Here is a 16375-nt window from a genome sequence, read left to right on the forward strand (position 1 = left end):
ACAAGGACTAATCTAACTGAGTTTGAGAAATAAGTACATGAATTTTAAAAAATAGGGAAGGATTTGTGTGTGTAACACTGAAGGAAATGGACAGACACAGCAGAATTTTTAATATCAGAACAGACATGGAAGTTCATATTTATACAGAAGTTCAAATGTACCATATTATGTAATGTTGTGACATTAGTTGTGCAGACTGTATATTTCACAGAATTGCAATGCCATTGCTCTTCAAAAGAGGAGCTGCACCCCCCAAATAAGATACACATTTGCGTAAAATTTGCATTTGCTAATTTATATAGGGTTGGCATTGTTACTTCTGATCAGTGCTCCCCCCCCCCTAAAAAGACTATTTTCAAAATATTCTCATTTTCAAAAAGTGAAAATCCAGACACAAAAGTTGTTGAGTTGTGTTTAGCAAAGTTGTTGAGCTTTTTTGGCAAAATCTCCAAGAAAATGGAATTTTTAAGGGAAAAAATCATCACTCCTGACATTGCCAAATCCCAGTAATGTCTGGGAGATCCCGGGTGTATGGCAACCCTAAATTTATAGTAATTGAGGAACAAGAGCAGGAGAAGGCTATCTGCTTAGTCTCTGTGGAAAACTGTGTGTTGGATTAAAGTCATTTCATTTCCTTTATTATATTTCTGTGGTGGTTTTCACTTAACATGAGTCAAAAAGCAGCTTACATACAATAAATAATAACATGGCAGAACATCACAATTATGACATATATCAAATAAATCATAAGCCTTTGGTTCTCATCCAGCAGGGCTAGATGTTCAGCAAAGTAGAGCTGAAAACAAAAAAAGCAAAGTAATCTGGAAGCCGAAGTGTGTGTGTGTGTGATTTGTACAGATCCCTTACCTACAAGTGACAGTAGCATTGCTTTGGAAACCGCAAGTAAGGTGATATGCCAGATAACATTTCAGATGAACACAACCATAGCAAGAACCAGGGGAAGGAGTGAGGAGACATTCAAAGATTTGGTTCTAGTCAGTCCCTGGGAATCCACTAATATGCAAGAAATGAATGTGTGCAGATCTTCTGCTTGGAAATCCCACACGGTAACCACTTTTTCAATCTCAGACCTGCCCCGTTTAAGGTTCCTGGTCGCCTTGCATGCTGGGCATTAGTACTTCTGAGCAGTGCTTTTTTCTAAAAAGAATGTTTAGGGGGTACAGTGGTACCTTGGGTTACAAACGCTTCGGGTTACAAACTCCGCTAACCCGGAAGTAGTTGCTCTGAGTTGCGAACTTTGCCCCAGGATGAGAATGGAAATCGCGCACCGGCGGCAGCGGGAGGTCCCATTAGCGAAAGCGCGCCTCAGGTTACAAACGGTTTTGGGTTAAGAACGGGCCTCCGGAACGAATTAAGTTCGTAACCCGAGGTACCACTGTATTCTCATTTTGACTCAAGAAAGACCACCATTTTATAGTTCAAATCGGGGGAAATAAATACAGTAAATGGACAAAAGTACAAAGGTTCACAAAATGTTTAGGGGTATGCGTTACCCCTGCATCCCCCCAGAAAAAAAGCACTGCTTCTGAGCAACATACTCACTGGTGCTGCGAAAGGGAGGTTGCTATGAGGTGGATTTTGTAGAACCTTATAAATGAAGGGAAAGAGCCATATATTCTCCTGGAGGAGTTCTTGCAGAGGGTATGCCTACTGTTAAGTTGTGGGTAGACATAGCAGACGACCCAGCGATTCTCCCAAAGCAGCTCTTTATTTGTAAGCTGGAACAGAACTGACTGAGGAGCTCAGTCAGCCTGTTTATATAGAGCTCCAGAACAATGTAACTGTTGCCATTTTCTAAAACTATCCAATCACTGAACGTCACTTTCGATCCTTCATTTGCATAACTATCTACAGTATCCCCCTGCTGGCCCAGGGTGAGAACTTCAGTACATAACACCTACAAGCCAGGGTAGTATAGTGATGGACTAGGATCCAGGAGACCCGGGTCCACATCCCCACTTGGCTAAGAAACCCACTTGGGGGGCCTTGGGCCAGTCACTGTCTCTCCAGCCTCATCTCAGCCTTGTTTTGTTCTCCCAATAACCTTGTTATGTTGTTTAGTCTGAGGGGAGGTGGGTGAGCTGGAGGGGGTGGGCAGGGAGAACCACGTTTGCCATCTTGAGGTCCGTGGAGGAAAGATCAATAAACAAACAAACAGACATACCAGAGAACATCCCCCATATAATTCAACATGTGTTGATTTCTATACAGTCGTACCTTGGTTCTCTTTTTTTTATAATATTTTTTATTAACAGGCCAATCAAATCACATTATTTCCAAATCACATTAGTTCCAAATTATACAGCCAAATTTTTAAATTTTATTGGGGGTACCCATACTTCAAGCTCCAAACGGGGGTCCAAGCATCACTTATATTGCTGCTTTAATTAGACAATTCTATCCAGTTCTGTCCAGATAGTCTCTTTATTACTTTCTTCATCTTCTTGTTGTTATCATATAATCCTTTCTTTGCAATCTCTGATAATCTTCACAAGCGGATTAGAAACAAACATCTTCTGCGTGGGTTTTACACTCTCCAAGAATTATCACTTAGGAACAGACACCAGTCCACACTTCCGTAAAAAAATTATCCTCAGTCTGTCCTTTAATTCTCCAGGCTTGCCAAGTATATCAGAATATCAGGGGGGCTCTGCCAGGCTTAGATCGTATTTCAGTCATGATTCACATTCCAATAATCCTGGTCCTCCTCCCCCCGTCTTTCTTTGGCAAGCCTGTCCCAGCGAGGTGCCATTTAAAACTGCATCATAAAAATTTCCTCCGTTCTCCTTTGTTTACAAATCATCTCCTTGATCTATAATTCATCCCACACAGTTCTTGAATTCCTGCTTGTGTTTAATAAAATGCCACGAACTTCTTTCTGAGGTGGAGGGTTATTAATAATCACATAAGACATAGAAAAGAAAAGTTTTTTCCTCCACCCCCCTTCATTTCACTCCAAACGTACCAGTCTCTTGATGGTGGTTCATCACTTGATTTATTTGTCCCATCTGTCGCTCCGGTCACAGAGATCCATTAATCAGCAGCCTTATCTCCCGAATTTCGCTTGATGTATGTGCTTTAGCTTCTTTCCAATTATATGTTTCCAATTATATTTCCAAGCTAAAGCGAACCCGGGCGCTGATTGGAGACGGCGTCAGGAAGAGCCGACTTCACCGAGGGCTCGTGCCAAGTGGCCGGCACCCCCTTCTTTCGAATCCGGGGGTGCATTGTGGCCACCGCTGGCAAGGCAGCCCCCCCATCTCCTTGGGGGGGGTGTGGGAAGGCTGCATACTTCCCATAGCAGCCTCTTAATTACCTCGTGTGGGTCGGAGAGATGTTATTGTCGGCCATCTTCCAATGCACCACCTGGTGGCCCCCCCGTACCTTGGTTCTCAAATGCCTTGCGATGAATGTTTTGGCTCCCGAACAGCACAAACCTGGAAGTGAGTGTACCGGTTTGCGGACGTTTTTTGGAAGCCGGCTTCCACAGCTTCTGATTGGCTGCAGGAAGCTCCTGCAGCCAACTGGAACCAAGCCTTGGTTTTTAGAATGTTTTCAGAAGTTGAACGGATTCTGTCCGAGAACCAAAGTACGACTGTATTGGTTAGTCACACAACCCTTTGACCTGGAAGTCCTAGGAACCAAATTTCAGAAGTGTGTAGTGCAGACAGTTCTCCGTCTGATCACACACAGAGTTCAAGAATGTAAAGAAGATGAGATACCGATGAAAGACGGATGGTTTATAAGAATGATGGAGAAATGGGCAGAAATGGCAAGGTTAGCAGCCAAAATTAGAGATAAAAAATGAAGGAACGTTTCTGAAGGAATGGAAGTATTTCATAGCATATCTAGAGAAACAGTATTATGAAAACACGAACAGGATTTGAAATATGAGTAACAGCTTAGAAATAGTAAAATGAATAATTTAGGATGATACCGTATTTTTCGCCCCATAGGACGCACCTAGTTTTTTTGGGAGGGAAATAAAGAAAAAAAAATTTATTCCCCCCCCCAGGCGCGGGGGAAGCCCAAGCTTCCCCCGACCCCAGCCCCCAGAACAGCCTGCTATCCGCAAGCCTAGGGAACCTGGTGCGAAGTCGTGCCGGGCTCCGGAGGGCTGCGCAGAGCTGCGCGAAGCCCGGGGCTGCAGGCAGCTCTGCGCAGCGTTCGGGAGCCTGGCGCGACTCCGCGCTGGGACCCAGAGGGCTGCGCAGAGCTTCCTGAAGCCTGGAGAGCGAGAGGGGTTGGTGCACACCGACACCTCTCGCTCTCCAGGCTTCAGCGAAAGCCTGCATTCGCCCCATAGGACGCACACACATTTCCCCTTCATTTTTGGAGGGGAAAAAGTGCGTCCTATAGGGCGAAAAATACGGTAATTATAATGATAATATGCAACACAAGGGAAACCACAGAACATAGAAGGGTGGATGAGAAGTCACAAGGAGAGTCCAAGGTCTAGGGGGAAATGTGCAAAATTTGAAAATTCAATAAATATTTTTTTTTAAACAACAACAACAGGGAGGTTTCCTCAGCTGACGAGAGAATTAAAAGGAGTGGGGGGAACTGTGGCTGAGGTTTGTAGCTTAGAATTAAGACCCTTGTGGAGGCAATGAGTATGGAGACACTTTCTTCTGTATCTGATGAACCAAAGTAGGTGCTTCTTCAACACATAACTGCTGAGACCTCCAGGTATAGGGCTGTGTATAAGTTCAATAAATAATAACAACAACAACAATAATATACTTACTAGCCTGATTAGTTAATAACTGATAAGCATGGAGTAAGTCCCACAAGATGTGAAGGTGGCCACAAGCTCGGAGAGATTTTTAACAGGGGTTAGGCAAAGTAATAATAAAGCACAGATCTGTCAACAGCTATTCAGCATAATGTCTAATGGAACCTTCATGAGGCAGTATATCTGTGAATACCAAATGTTCGTGGAAGGGAAAGGCCATCATCTATATTCCCCGCTTTTGTGCTTCATAAGGACACCTTGCAGACTGGGAAGGGAATGCGATCCACCCATTATTATTATTTTTATGTTCTTCTCACAGTTCTGGTTGTAATAGCAGCAGAAACACGGCGCTCTTCAGCTGTCATCTTTCGGTTATGTATGCAGGAGGCTCGGAGATATCCAGAGCTATGTTGTCATAAGCAGGCGGCTGTCCCTCAGGAGTTGGGTAGCAGGGTAGCTTCCAAGCAACCTGGAGAGAATGATAGGAACGGCGTCAATGTCAAAACACGAAGAATTCGGGGGGGGGGGGGGTCTTAAAGACACACATCTACCCTACCCAACCATCGGGAATGAAAAGGGAAGGAGATTTTCTACAGGGTAGAAAGAAGGTTGCGTGGCTAGTTCCCGACCCCCCCAGGTGGAAATAATGACACATGACACAATTATTAAGGTTAGTGGGTTAAAAAATGGTCACAACTTTATTGATTACTGGTGATGAGCGGTATTGGCTTAGGCATTGGACCTAACCAATGACATCTGACTCCAGCCTGTCTGCTTGAAGTCCAGGAAGGGTTAACCACCAGTCGGGGGAGTCCAGCTGATGCACATCAACTAGGAACTCCCCCAGGGTCACCGATAGGGGGTGTGCCTTAGGCCCTCACCTCCCTAGGCTTCAGTCAGGGCCATGCCCCCCGGAATCCTTTATCGGACTACCCTTCAATATGTGGGGCAGGTGATGGCGCTTCCTCCCCTCTTCCATCTACAGAACTATACCAATGCCTAACCGCCAATACCCAGAAACTTGTGGCGATTTGCTACGAGGTAGGCGAAAACCAAGTGGCTGGTGCCAATTTGCCAAGTGGAAAAATTCCTACCAGGCCCCTCAACGGCGACCAACCAAGGTCCATAGCAAGGTCAAAGAAAGCAAACCTTAGAGGGAGGGAGATTCCTAGCTGCGTTCTGCCATTAAGGGCCAGGCCACACCCCCAGACCAACCCGATTGGCTGGCTAGGGGGTGACACAGCCGGGAACTCCCCAGTTGTGCAGGGGCTGCCCTCCCACCCCCTGAGCATGTGGAGGGGCCGTGAAGCCCACGACCCCACCTCCTCCTTAAGGCAGACGTGGCTTTCTCAGAAGACAACGGCCATCTGCAAAAAGTGAGTTCCAGCCAGGAGGGACTCAGTGGACAAACACCGTGCTTTGCCTGCAGAAAGCCTCAGGCTCCATCTCTGGTGCCTCCATGTAAATGAAGGCGGCAGATGGTGGGAAAGGACCCTGCCTGAGGCCACGGAGAGCTGCTGCCTGTCAGTGCAGGCTATACTAGATTGACAAATGTTGTGAAGCTCCCCACCACAAAGCGGTGGAACTCCCTCTTCAACACCACTGTGAAGCTCACCGGAAGCAGGCTATCTGTCGTCATTGCAGGAATACCTGCCGTATCTCACGAGCAGAAGAAAGAGTCACATGAAATGGTTACCTCACTGTAGGGAGGAGGATCCATGCTCTCTTGCTGTGGAGGAGCTGTGGGCACAGGTGGGGCAAAGGCAGGCGGCAAGGTGGGCATGTGTATTGCCACTTCTTCTCGGTCGGTCTCCTCCGGGTCCTTGCAAATTGCGCAGCAGCACTTAAAAAGCACCGTCAGGCAGCCCACGCCCACGCCGATCCCAATGACCGTGACAAGACCTCTGCATGGAGACAAAGGAGAGGCATAGCATAAGTCTAGCTCCTGGATCTACCAAACCCCATCAAGGAAACGTTTTATCTTTTTTAAAAAGTTAAAGGGACCCCTGACCAATAGGTCCAGTCACGGACGACTCTGGGGTTGTGGCGCTCATCTCGCTTTACTGGCCGAGGGAGCTGGCATACAGCTTCCGGGTCATGTGGCCAGCATGACTAAGCAGCCTCTGGCAAACCAGAGCAGCGCATGGAAACGCCGTTTGCCTTCCCGCCGGAGCGGTACCTATTTATCTACTTGCACTTTGACGTCTTTTGAACTGCTAGATTGGCAGGAGCAGGGACCGAGCAACGGGAGCTCACCCTGTCGCAGGGATTTGAATCGCCGACCTTCTGATCGGCAAGTCCTAGGCTCTGTGGTTTAACCCACAGCACCACCTGCATCCTTATCTTTTACCATGCTGCTAATACAGAATATCTGAAACCCACCACCAAGAAGACATTCCTTCTCTAGGCTGCATTCTGTTCCAGGGCATTGTTTTTCTCCCAGCCCCCCCCCCTGCAAGTTGAGCATACAAATTTGCATTGTATCAGGAATAAAATGCTTGCAAAAAAGAAAAACTGTATAGCAGTGGAAGATTAGACTACGACAATGCACTCTCTGTGGGGCTTCCCTCACGCTTGATCTGGAAGCAGCTGAGAGGGCAGAATGTGGCAGCACAACTGCTGAGAGGAATGAGATCCTTTCAGTGTACAATACTCATGACTTTTAATGTTTTTAAGGAAGGCTTAAGGAATTGTTATATAATGCAGATGGGCACATGACCAGGGCCGGATTTAGGTTTGATGAGGCCCTAAGCAACTGAAGGTAATGGGGCCCTTTATATGTCCAGCTGTCCTTTGTCAACAACAAATTGTCGCTGGTTTTTTTGTGTTGAATATATGCTCTATGGTAATTTATGGACCTAATAGGTATCTATAGCCATTTGCACATAACAAAATAGGTATTTTATCAAAGTAATTAATGAACTGAAATACAATTAAGAAGAAGTATATTAAGAGTGAAATAATTATTAAGCTCTAACTTAAAATAATTTTTTATTCATAACAAACTTAATAATGCAAACACACTGGTGTTTGGTAATAACAAAAGTTCATTTAGAAACGCAATGTACAAAGACTCATAATCTCGTCTCTAGAAACTTGCTATAACATGAAATAATAATAGGTGTAAATATATGATGCAAACTACTAATAATTATAAATTGCAGAATGTAGGCACCCTATATATAGAAATGAGCAAACCAGTGATATTTTAGGGAGCAGACTGGCAGACTTACATCAAAGGAGCCTACACAACACAAAACACTGTTGCTGTATGTAGGCTTTATTTTATTTGTTTTTTAGCTTATATTTTGGAAATGTACATCCATATTTTTTTTCTTTAATTATTTTTTGGGGGCCCAAGAGAGTGAGGCCCTAAGCTATAGCTGGTTTAGCTGATATGTAAATCTGGCACTGGGTGTGGCTTCAGGAGAGGGGGTGTGGCTGGGAAGGGGGCATAGCCTGGACCACATTTGGTTCCCAACCCCTGGCAGCACACAAACGGATTCCTCCAGTCCATCGATGTGATATTGGACCAGTCTCAACACTGGTGTGATCACGGACAAACCAAAGTCTTCTCCTGCCAGTTCACAAGCAGTGATTCCCCCACCTAATCCACTCTCCAGGGAGGGGGTCCCACACTCGCTCCATACGTACATGGACCAGCCAGGCATTGTCCATTCAACGCAGGTGCAGTAGCTGCCAATACACCTTGAAGAAGGAGAGAGGCAAAAGTTTAGAAAAACAAAAGCTATTATTATTATTATTATTATTATTATTATTATTATTATTTCTGTTTAATATACCACCCTTTATCAAAAGATCCCAGGGCGGTGTACCCCGTTAAAAACACATTGTAGTAATCAGTAATAAATCAGTAATAAATAATAATAAAACAGAAAAAGGCCACTCTCGCTTTGCCCGCCACTCCTCTCTACCAGCTGCTCCTGGATTTTCCCTAACTTTGTGGGTAGAGGCTGCATCTCAGTGACACAGCATGTGTTTTGCATGCAAGTTTCTAGCTCTCTGCAGCGAGAGCTGGAGAAGGAAACCCTGGAGAGGGTTTGGATTTCTTCTCAAGCCTAGTTTTTTCGGCCATGCCAATTGTTTTTGCTTGGGCTTTCCTCACCTCCACCCCTGTTGTCTTAAAGGTAAAGGGACCCCTGACCATTAGGTCCAGTCATGACCGACTCTGGGGTTGCGACGCTCATCTCGTTTTATTGGCCGAGGGAGCCGGCGTACAGCTTCCGGGTCATGTGGCCAGCAGGACTAAGCCGCTTCTGGTGAACCAGAGCAGTGCATGGAAACACTGTCTACCTCCCCACTGGAGTGGTACCTATTTATCTCTTGCACTTTGACGTGCTATCGAACTGCTAGGTTGGCAGGAGCAGGGACAGAGCAAAGGGAGCTCACCCCGTCGCGGGGATACGAACCGTCAACCTTCTGATCAGCAAGTCCTAGGCTCTGTAGTTTAACACACAGCGCCACCCGCGTTGCACCAATTTCTACCCAATTTTTTTATCTACCCAATTTTCCCATGCCCAGGTTGGACGCTCGTCCATTTAAGGCCTGAGCCAGTCCTTCTAGCATATTCAGTACAGGAGAACAGGCCAGAGGAAAAAACTGGAGCTGTAACTTACGAGTAATCCATACAGTTTCCTTTGAACGTCGAAACCTAGAAAGAGAACGAATCTGGAAGTGAACGACTGGAAAGGAATATGTCTTTATTTAAAGAGCATTTATTTATTTAGTTTATATCCCACCCTTCCTTCAGCGAGATATTTTTATCTTGATCTTCACGGGTAGGAAAAGTTGCCAGTGAAGGTTGTGGACCAATTATTTAAAAAAACAAGTTCCCTACCTTGAGCTAAAAGACACAACATGAAAGGAGGAGAAGTTGGGGATGGAGGAGGAAAAAGCAAATTCGGGTACTATTGTATTTTTCCGTGTATAAGATGCCCCCATGTATAAGACGACCCCTATTTTTTTCACCCAAAATTAAGAAATTAAGTTGTTTAGCTTTTGGGTGGGGGTGAGGGAGGTCACTTCCGTCAATCGCTCACCCGCCTGCCCGCCACTGCCGATCGCTTGCCACAGCCACTGCCAATCGCACACCTCACCGCAGCCACCAATTTTCTGCCTGCTCACCTCCACCAACAGTCCACCCGCCCACTTTTCGCAGCTGCCAATCGCCTGCCCAATTGCCGCAGCCACATCCAATCACCAGCAGGCCTTGCCGCAGCCGCTAATCAACCGCCCAATCACCGCTGCCAATCTTCTGCTTGCTGCTGCCACTAATCGCATGTCCCCCCTCTGCATTCATATCCTTGTATGAGACCCAATTTTTGCCTAGCTTTTTTTTTTTAGCGAAAAGCATAGTCTTATACACAGAAAAATACGGTAGTTTCCAAAGTTGTGAAGTTCTTGTAATGAGCTGGTCTCACAGCAAATCCACTTCTGCTTCCCTTGTCTTCCTCTAATGATGGAATATTAATGAGAAATATGTTGCTTTTATCTGCTTGATAAACACCTTTAGTTGGCAAGCAAGGAAGAAATGAGGCTGAGTGACAAAATATATGCTTGCAAATTTCCCACCTAGGGTCAATGTGCATGCTGAGAAGCCACTTCTGGTTTATTCCAAAGAGGAAGTGGAAGTCTTGGTGTGATTCCCTGGCGTACTGCAAGAAGCTTAGGGGACCATGGGACCAAGAGTTCAGGGACGCTTTGTGCACCAAACACTCTCAGTGAGAGTCTGACTAAATGTTTGTGAGACACTGGAGTGATGTAGTGCTTAGAGGATGGGTAGGCAAATTAAGGCCCGGGGGCTGGATCTGGCCCAATCGCCTTCTCAATCTGGCCCACGGACGGTCCGGGAATCAGCGTGTTTTTACATGAGTAGAATGTGTGCTTCTATTTAAAATGCATCTCTGGGTTATTTGTGGGCTATAGGAATTCGTTCTCCCCCCCCCCTTCAAAATATAGTCCAACCCCAGGGCCCCCTGCTGAAAAAGTTTGCTGACCCCTGGCTTAGAATGATGCCCTGGGCAGAACCAGGTTCACATACCCACTCAGCCACTGGGTGATTTAGTCACCCTCTCTCTGCCTAACCTACCTCACAGGATTGTTGTGCAGATTAAGCATGGGAGGGGAAGCAGGTATGCCAGAGATGGGGAGCCCATGGCCAGGCAGCAAGTTATCAGGCAGCTCCCATCAGCCTTAGACAGTATGGCAAATGGTCAGAGATGATGGCAGGTTAGTCAGTGATGGCAGTGGCAGAGCTAGCCGTTCAGGTACCCGGAGTGGTCACATGACATGCACCTGGGGGCGGGGTCATCCTTCCGGCAGGGGTCCGATTGCGGCACGGCAGCATGATTCTCCTAGTGGGGGTCTGATCACGGCGCGATCTGCCATGGGGGGATTTTGTCACCCCCCGGATGACACCCAGAGTGGACCACCCCCACCGCCCCCTCTTCCTACGCCCCTGAATGATGGTGTTAGGCTATTCTGTGCCCTAGGAAAGACTAACTGCTTGCACTCCCCACACAATGAAAAAGAAATATTGCTAACTTCGACGTTCAAAAACAGATGCCTTGTAGGGTAAAAAATGAAAAGGACTTGAAACTGCTAACTTTATTTTAATTGCGAGGATAAGTAATACGACGATCTTTGGTCACCTTTCTTAAATAGAAAAGAAAATGTTTTATAGCTCACAAATTATTTTGAACAACCTTGCGAATTGTAATTAAAAAATGTCTCTTAAAAGTTTCAGTTTGAGGCACATCTCCTTTTCAGTTGCAAATTTTGACACCAATTCCTTCAGACCAAGTGCACACGTTTAATCGGATTAGTTGCTGAGCCAGCTAGTCCCTTTTGCAACGTTGTTGAGTATATGTAAATTGATAAAATCAACCATTTTACATGTATTTTTCCCTTGTTTCTATAGATGCAATTATTTCCACTGTTTTTATATCTGTAATTGGTTCATTCTTGTTGGCATCCGTCTGTCATGAGAGACAATGGCCATTGTATTGCATCCCCTCCAATATTTCTCAAAGTAAAATGGGAATATGTTTCAAAAAGGACAAGCAGTACAGTCTGGAAACAAATAAGAAAGTGGAATAGTTTCTGTAATTCGGGGGCTATCCCTGTGAAATCAGGGCACTTGGAGGGTCTGGCTGTCCAGGCAACAAGACTGCGCACTCTCAGTAATTGATAGATCACATGCAATGATAATACTTAGTATTTGACAGCCCACGAGATTTCATATTTGAAACCTGCCAAAATCAAAAGTATTGTGAGGGAGCATGAGCCTAAATTTTGAAACCAGCATTTGCCATCCAATGCCCCCTGCCAAATTTAAATAATTAATTCAAGCTTTCTCACGGAAAAAATTACAGGGCAAATAGGGAAAGTATTCATTTCAGCATCAGTAGAACTTGTCTATCCCTTTCTGAACTATTTCTGAGGATGGAGATGTCCTATCCTCCCTCAGTTGCAGACTGCCATTCAGTCATTTATTACAAACCAACGTCCCTTTTCTTTTTTCATACTTCTTTCTGAATGTTAAAAGGACAGATTAGGAAGGGGAAATCTATTTCCCTGCCTTTAAGAGTCAAAGAGATCTCACCATCTTACACTCTTCACACCATTAATTCGCAGAAATATAAAAAGGGCCATGCTGAATCAGACTGGATTTGCAAAAAAACCAAAACCCTTCATGTCCATCTAAACTAAGAGGCACCACCGTATCTTGTGGCAAGGAGTTCTGTAAACCACTTAATGTGCCAAGTGAAGAAGTACTGCTTTTCTTTTGTTCCGAATTTGACTGCCCATCGGTTCCGCTGGGGGAGACACAATACTGGGGGAGAAGAATAACAGCTTCTCTCTATGGCATGTCTCGCCTCTCGGCAACTTAGTTCCCCACCCACTCAAAAGCTAAAATATCCCCAAGGTCGGAGCCTTTCATGACAGATGAGGTTCCCTCCCTTCCACAGCTCATTGGGGCTGCCTCTTCCAGCAATGTTCCCAGCTCTGTGCTAAGAGTCCCACGGCATCCGGCAAACTCACCTCCCGGTAAACAGCGAAGAGGCAAGTCAAGAGCCTTGCTGCTCGGTTTGGCCATGTCGCCATCCTCTTGCCTTGCAGTTCAGTGCCCTGTGCACGACTCGGATCGCTCAGAGACAGTCTTATCTCGCTCACCGCCCTGTGGACTTTGCCTGAGGGTGGGGAACGGGGTCATTGCCACCGGGTGCAAGAAACTGCCTTGTGCTGTGCTGAGCACACAGCAAGGTGCGGAGAAGGAGATCAGGCATTTGCCTGGGCTCCCCAGACCAGCAGAGGGTTCCCCCGCACCACCAGGGCCACCATTTCTGAAACTGTGTATGGAATATCCAAGGAGATCAGGTGAGGCATAAGAGAATTGTGCGTCTTGCCTCTCCTAAGTTAGGAGGAGCATGGATTCCATGTGAAACAGCAAGGCAGGAGTTTACAACCCACTGGACGTGGCGTATTACGATACGATAATCTTTATTGTCATTGTCCCATACAGAACAACAAAATTGGGGGGGGGGGAATCTACATAAGACACTCAAAACCAACAAGCCTGCTATCCCAGCTATCCCAACCTGGTTAGCCCCATAAAAACTCTGATACCCCATTTTTAAAATACATTACACTCCCATAGAGACTCCTTATAGAAAATCGCATTTGGATAGAAACTGTTTCTCAGGCGGCTAGTTTTTAAGATCTTCTGCATGTTCAAATCCATTTTACTTGCTCGTTTAACTGTCTGCTGTAAATACACACTCTTATAAAACTGCAGGTTATTACAATAATCCTGCTAATGTTTTTGTTTACAATTTATCTGTAAATATTCAATAAACCATTTCCATTCGTTTATAAAAAGTTTGTTATCTTGATTTCTTAGTCTTCTGGTAAGTTTCGCCATTTCTGCATAGGTTTTTGTATCCATTCTTCCTTTACTGCAATTGTATCGGGAAGTTTTTAATGCTTGATGTTTTACTATGTTTTTATATGTGCTTTAAGCCAGCCAGAGCAGCTGGGGAAGAATTGTTGTTGTTGTTTAGGGGTAAGCACCATTGTTTTTAACAGAACTTACTCCCAATTAAGGGACACGGGTGGCACTGTGGGTTAAACCACAGAGCCTAGGACTTGCTGATCAGAAGGTCGGTGGTTCGAATCCCCACGACGGGGTGAGCTCCCATTGCTCGGTCCCTGCTCCTGCCAACCTAGCAGTTGGAAAGCACCTCAAATTGCAAGTAGATAAATAGGTACCGCTCCGGCGAGCAGGTAAACGGCGCTTCCGTGTGCTGCTGTGGTTCGCCAGAAGCAGCTTAGTCATGCTGGCCACATGACCCGGAAGCTGTACGCCGGCTCCCTCGGCCAATAAAGCGAGATGAGCATCGCAACCCCAGAGTCGGTCACGACTGGACCTAATGGTCAGGGGTCCCTTTACTTTTACTCCCAGTTAAGTGTATATAGGGTTTCAGTTGCTATCAATCGTCCTGAGTCACTTAATTTTTTTCCTAGATGCTTTCATTTTTATTGTTATTGTTATTGTTGTTGTTGTTGTTGTTGTTGTTGTTGTTGTTATTTGACTTCCTTCCCGCTCTTCCTTTCCCCCTTTATTACATTTCTATCACCTGAAGATCACAGGGTGCTTTACGATATAAATTGTGTAACCAGCTGATCCCTGATTTGCCTGTCACCACGAGGCAATGACTCATCCTTAGCCATGGCAGGAGCCACTCAAACTACTGGTGTGTCCTTCAGCGTCACAGAAACGGCTTGAGGCATCATGTGCTTTGTGATATTGAACTTTAGAAGGGGAATCCCATGTAGTCTGATATCTTGCTGGTGACACGGGTACCTGTGGAGAAAACTGTGTGTCCTCCTGAAATGTGAGATTACTTCCTGTTTTAGAGGGAAACTGAGGCCGGAGGGGGAAGGCAAATCAACTCTCCAGGACATGACTCTTACCATAGGAGCCAATTTCTAGGAGGCGAGGTTCCTTCAGGCCCCTGCCCGAATAAAATATTTGAGGGGGCCAGATTCCTCCCCAAATCCATGGGCATTGCCATTCACATGGTATCCGTGTGTCTCATCTTGCAATTGATTATGTGGAATAAAATATTTTGTTCAAGTTGGCACCCCTGACTGCTATCTTGAGCAGGAGGCAGCTGAATTCATAAGGAATGGGTTGTGTTAATTTTTTATTTTAATTTTTTTAAAAACCATTTTAAAGACTCAGTGCTATTTGGTTACTCTCAACGTTCAAGGCAAGCATTCAAATGTAGGTTATTTTAAGGGCAGACAATATCTTACCACCCGGGAAGATCTGTAGGGAAGGAGGTAGTCTTTCATATATCTGAGGCCCAAGTCATGTAGGGCTTATACAAGTGCAATAAAATGGAATGCTGACTGTTGCAAGTGAATGGAAAACTGGAATGGGGCAATGGAATGGAATATCCTGGAATAGGGCATAGGGACCATGAATAGGAGCCACACTCCATGCTGCAACATCCTGTTGCACCGCCGTGTGAAACTTCCTGTGATGTCGATGCCATTTTGCAAATGTTGTGCAGAAGATTTCAGAACCTATGGACCATTTTAAAGACTCAGTGCTATTTGGTTACTCTCAACTTTCAAGGCAAGCATTCAAATGTATATTATTTTAAGGGGAGACAATATCTTAACAACCGGGAAAATCTGTAAGGAAGGAGGCGGTCTTTCAGATATCCGAGGCCTAAGTCATGTAGGGCTTATACAAGGGCAGACATTGATGCCGAAATCCAGCATCGCCTGAGGTTTGCGAGTGCAGCTTTCTCCCGATTGAAGTGCAGTGTGTTTGAGGACCGGGACATTCGCAGGGGAACAAAAATGCTTGTTTACAAAGCTATTGTACTACCAAGCTTACTGTATGCTTGCGAAACGTGGACCACTTATAAATGCCATCTCCAACTCCTCGAAGGATTCCATCAACGGTGTATCAAAAATTTTTTACATATCACTTGGGAAGACAGGTGAACTAATACCAATGTACCAGAAGATGCAAAGATCACCAGTGTCAAAGCTATGATTCTTCAACATCAACTTTGTTGGAATGTTCATGTTGTGAGTATGCCTGATTACCGTCTTCCAAATCAACTACTCTATTCCAAACTTAAAAATGGAAAGCGTAATGCGAGTAGTCAACAAAAGAGGTTCAAAGATTCTCTCAAGGCAAATCTTTAAAAATGTAGTATAAACAATGACAACTGGGAAACACTGGCCTGCGAGCGCTCCATTTGGAGAACAGCCTTTACCAAAGGTGTCAAGGGCTTTCAAGACGCTCAAACTCAGGACACAAGGGAGAAATGTGCTGAGAGGAAGGCATGCTTGGCAAATCCACACCATGATCAACTCCGGCCAAGAAACTTATGTCCCCACTGTGGAAGGATGTGTGGATCCAGAATTGGCCTCCACAGCCACATATGGACACACTGTTAAAACCGTGTTTATGGAAGACAATCTTACTTGGCTACGAGTGATCGTCAAAGAAGAACATACGGAGAACTGAATCCAAGGCTAGAAAAATGAGACAGTGGGAGAAATAAAACGGAC

At 45.4% G+C, this 16375-nt stretch overlaps 1 protein-coding gene and 1 long non-coding RNA gene across 2 annotated transcripts; both read right to left on the reverse strand.

Annotated features, from left to right (window-relative positions):
- Nucleotides 1–838: 838 nt before the first annotated feature.
- Nucleotides 839–3586, reverse strand: LOC307201113. The gene is made up of 3 exons (XR_013832551.1): nucleotides 3406–3586; nucleotides 1919–2238; nucleotides 839–1668 (listed from the first exon to the last, which is right to left on the reverse strand). It is a non-coding gene; the product is annotated as an uncharacterized lncRNA (long non-coding RNA).
- An 814-nt stretch (nucleotides 3587–4400) lies between these two features.
- Nucleotides 4401–13437, reverse strand: TMEM92 (transmembrane protein 92). The gene is made up of 5 exons (XM_079950208.1): nucleotides 12821–13437; nucleotides 9394–9428; nucleotides 8411–8464; nucleotides 6453–6660; nucleotides 4401–5225 (listed from the first exon to the last, which is right to left on the reverse strand). The coding sequence occupies exons 1-5, from the start codon at nucleotides 12881–12883 to the stop codon at nucleotides 5118–5120; spliced, it is 468 nt and encodes a 155-aa protein (XP_079806334.1). The 5' UTR covers nucleotides 12884–13437; the 3' UTR covers nucleotides 4401–5117.
- Between the last annotated feature and the right edge of the window lie 2938 nt (nucleotides 13438–16375).

Source organism: Podarcis cretensis (genome assembly GCF_951804945.1).
Source record: "Podarcis cretensis genome assembly, chromosome: 13".
NCBI lineage: Eukaryota > Metazoa > Chordata > Lepidosauria > Squamata > Lacertidae > Podarcis > Podarcis cretensis.

Coding starts and splice junctions, on each gene's coding strand:
- TMEM92 (XM_079950208.1), bottom strand. CDS start 12,883: ATGGCGACATGGCCAAACCGAGCAGCAAGGCTCTTGACTTGCCTCTTC. Junction 9,429..12,820: donor TCTTCGCTGTTTACCGGGAG/GTGAGTTTGCCG, acceptor TTCTCTTTCTAG/GTTTCGACGTTCAAAGGAAA. Junction 6,661..8,410: donor ACAATGCCTGGCTGGTCCAT/GTACGTATGGAG, acceptor GTCTCCATGCAG/AGGTCTTGTCACGGTCATTG.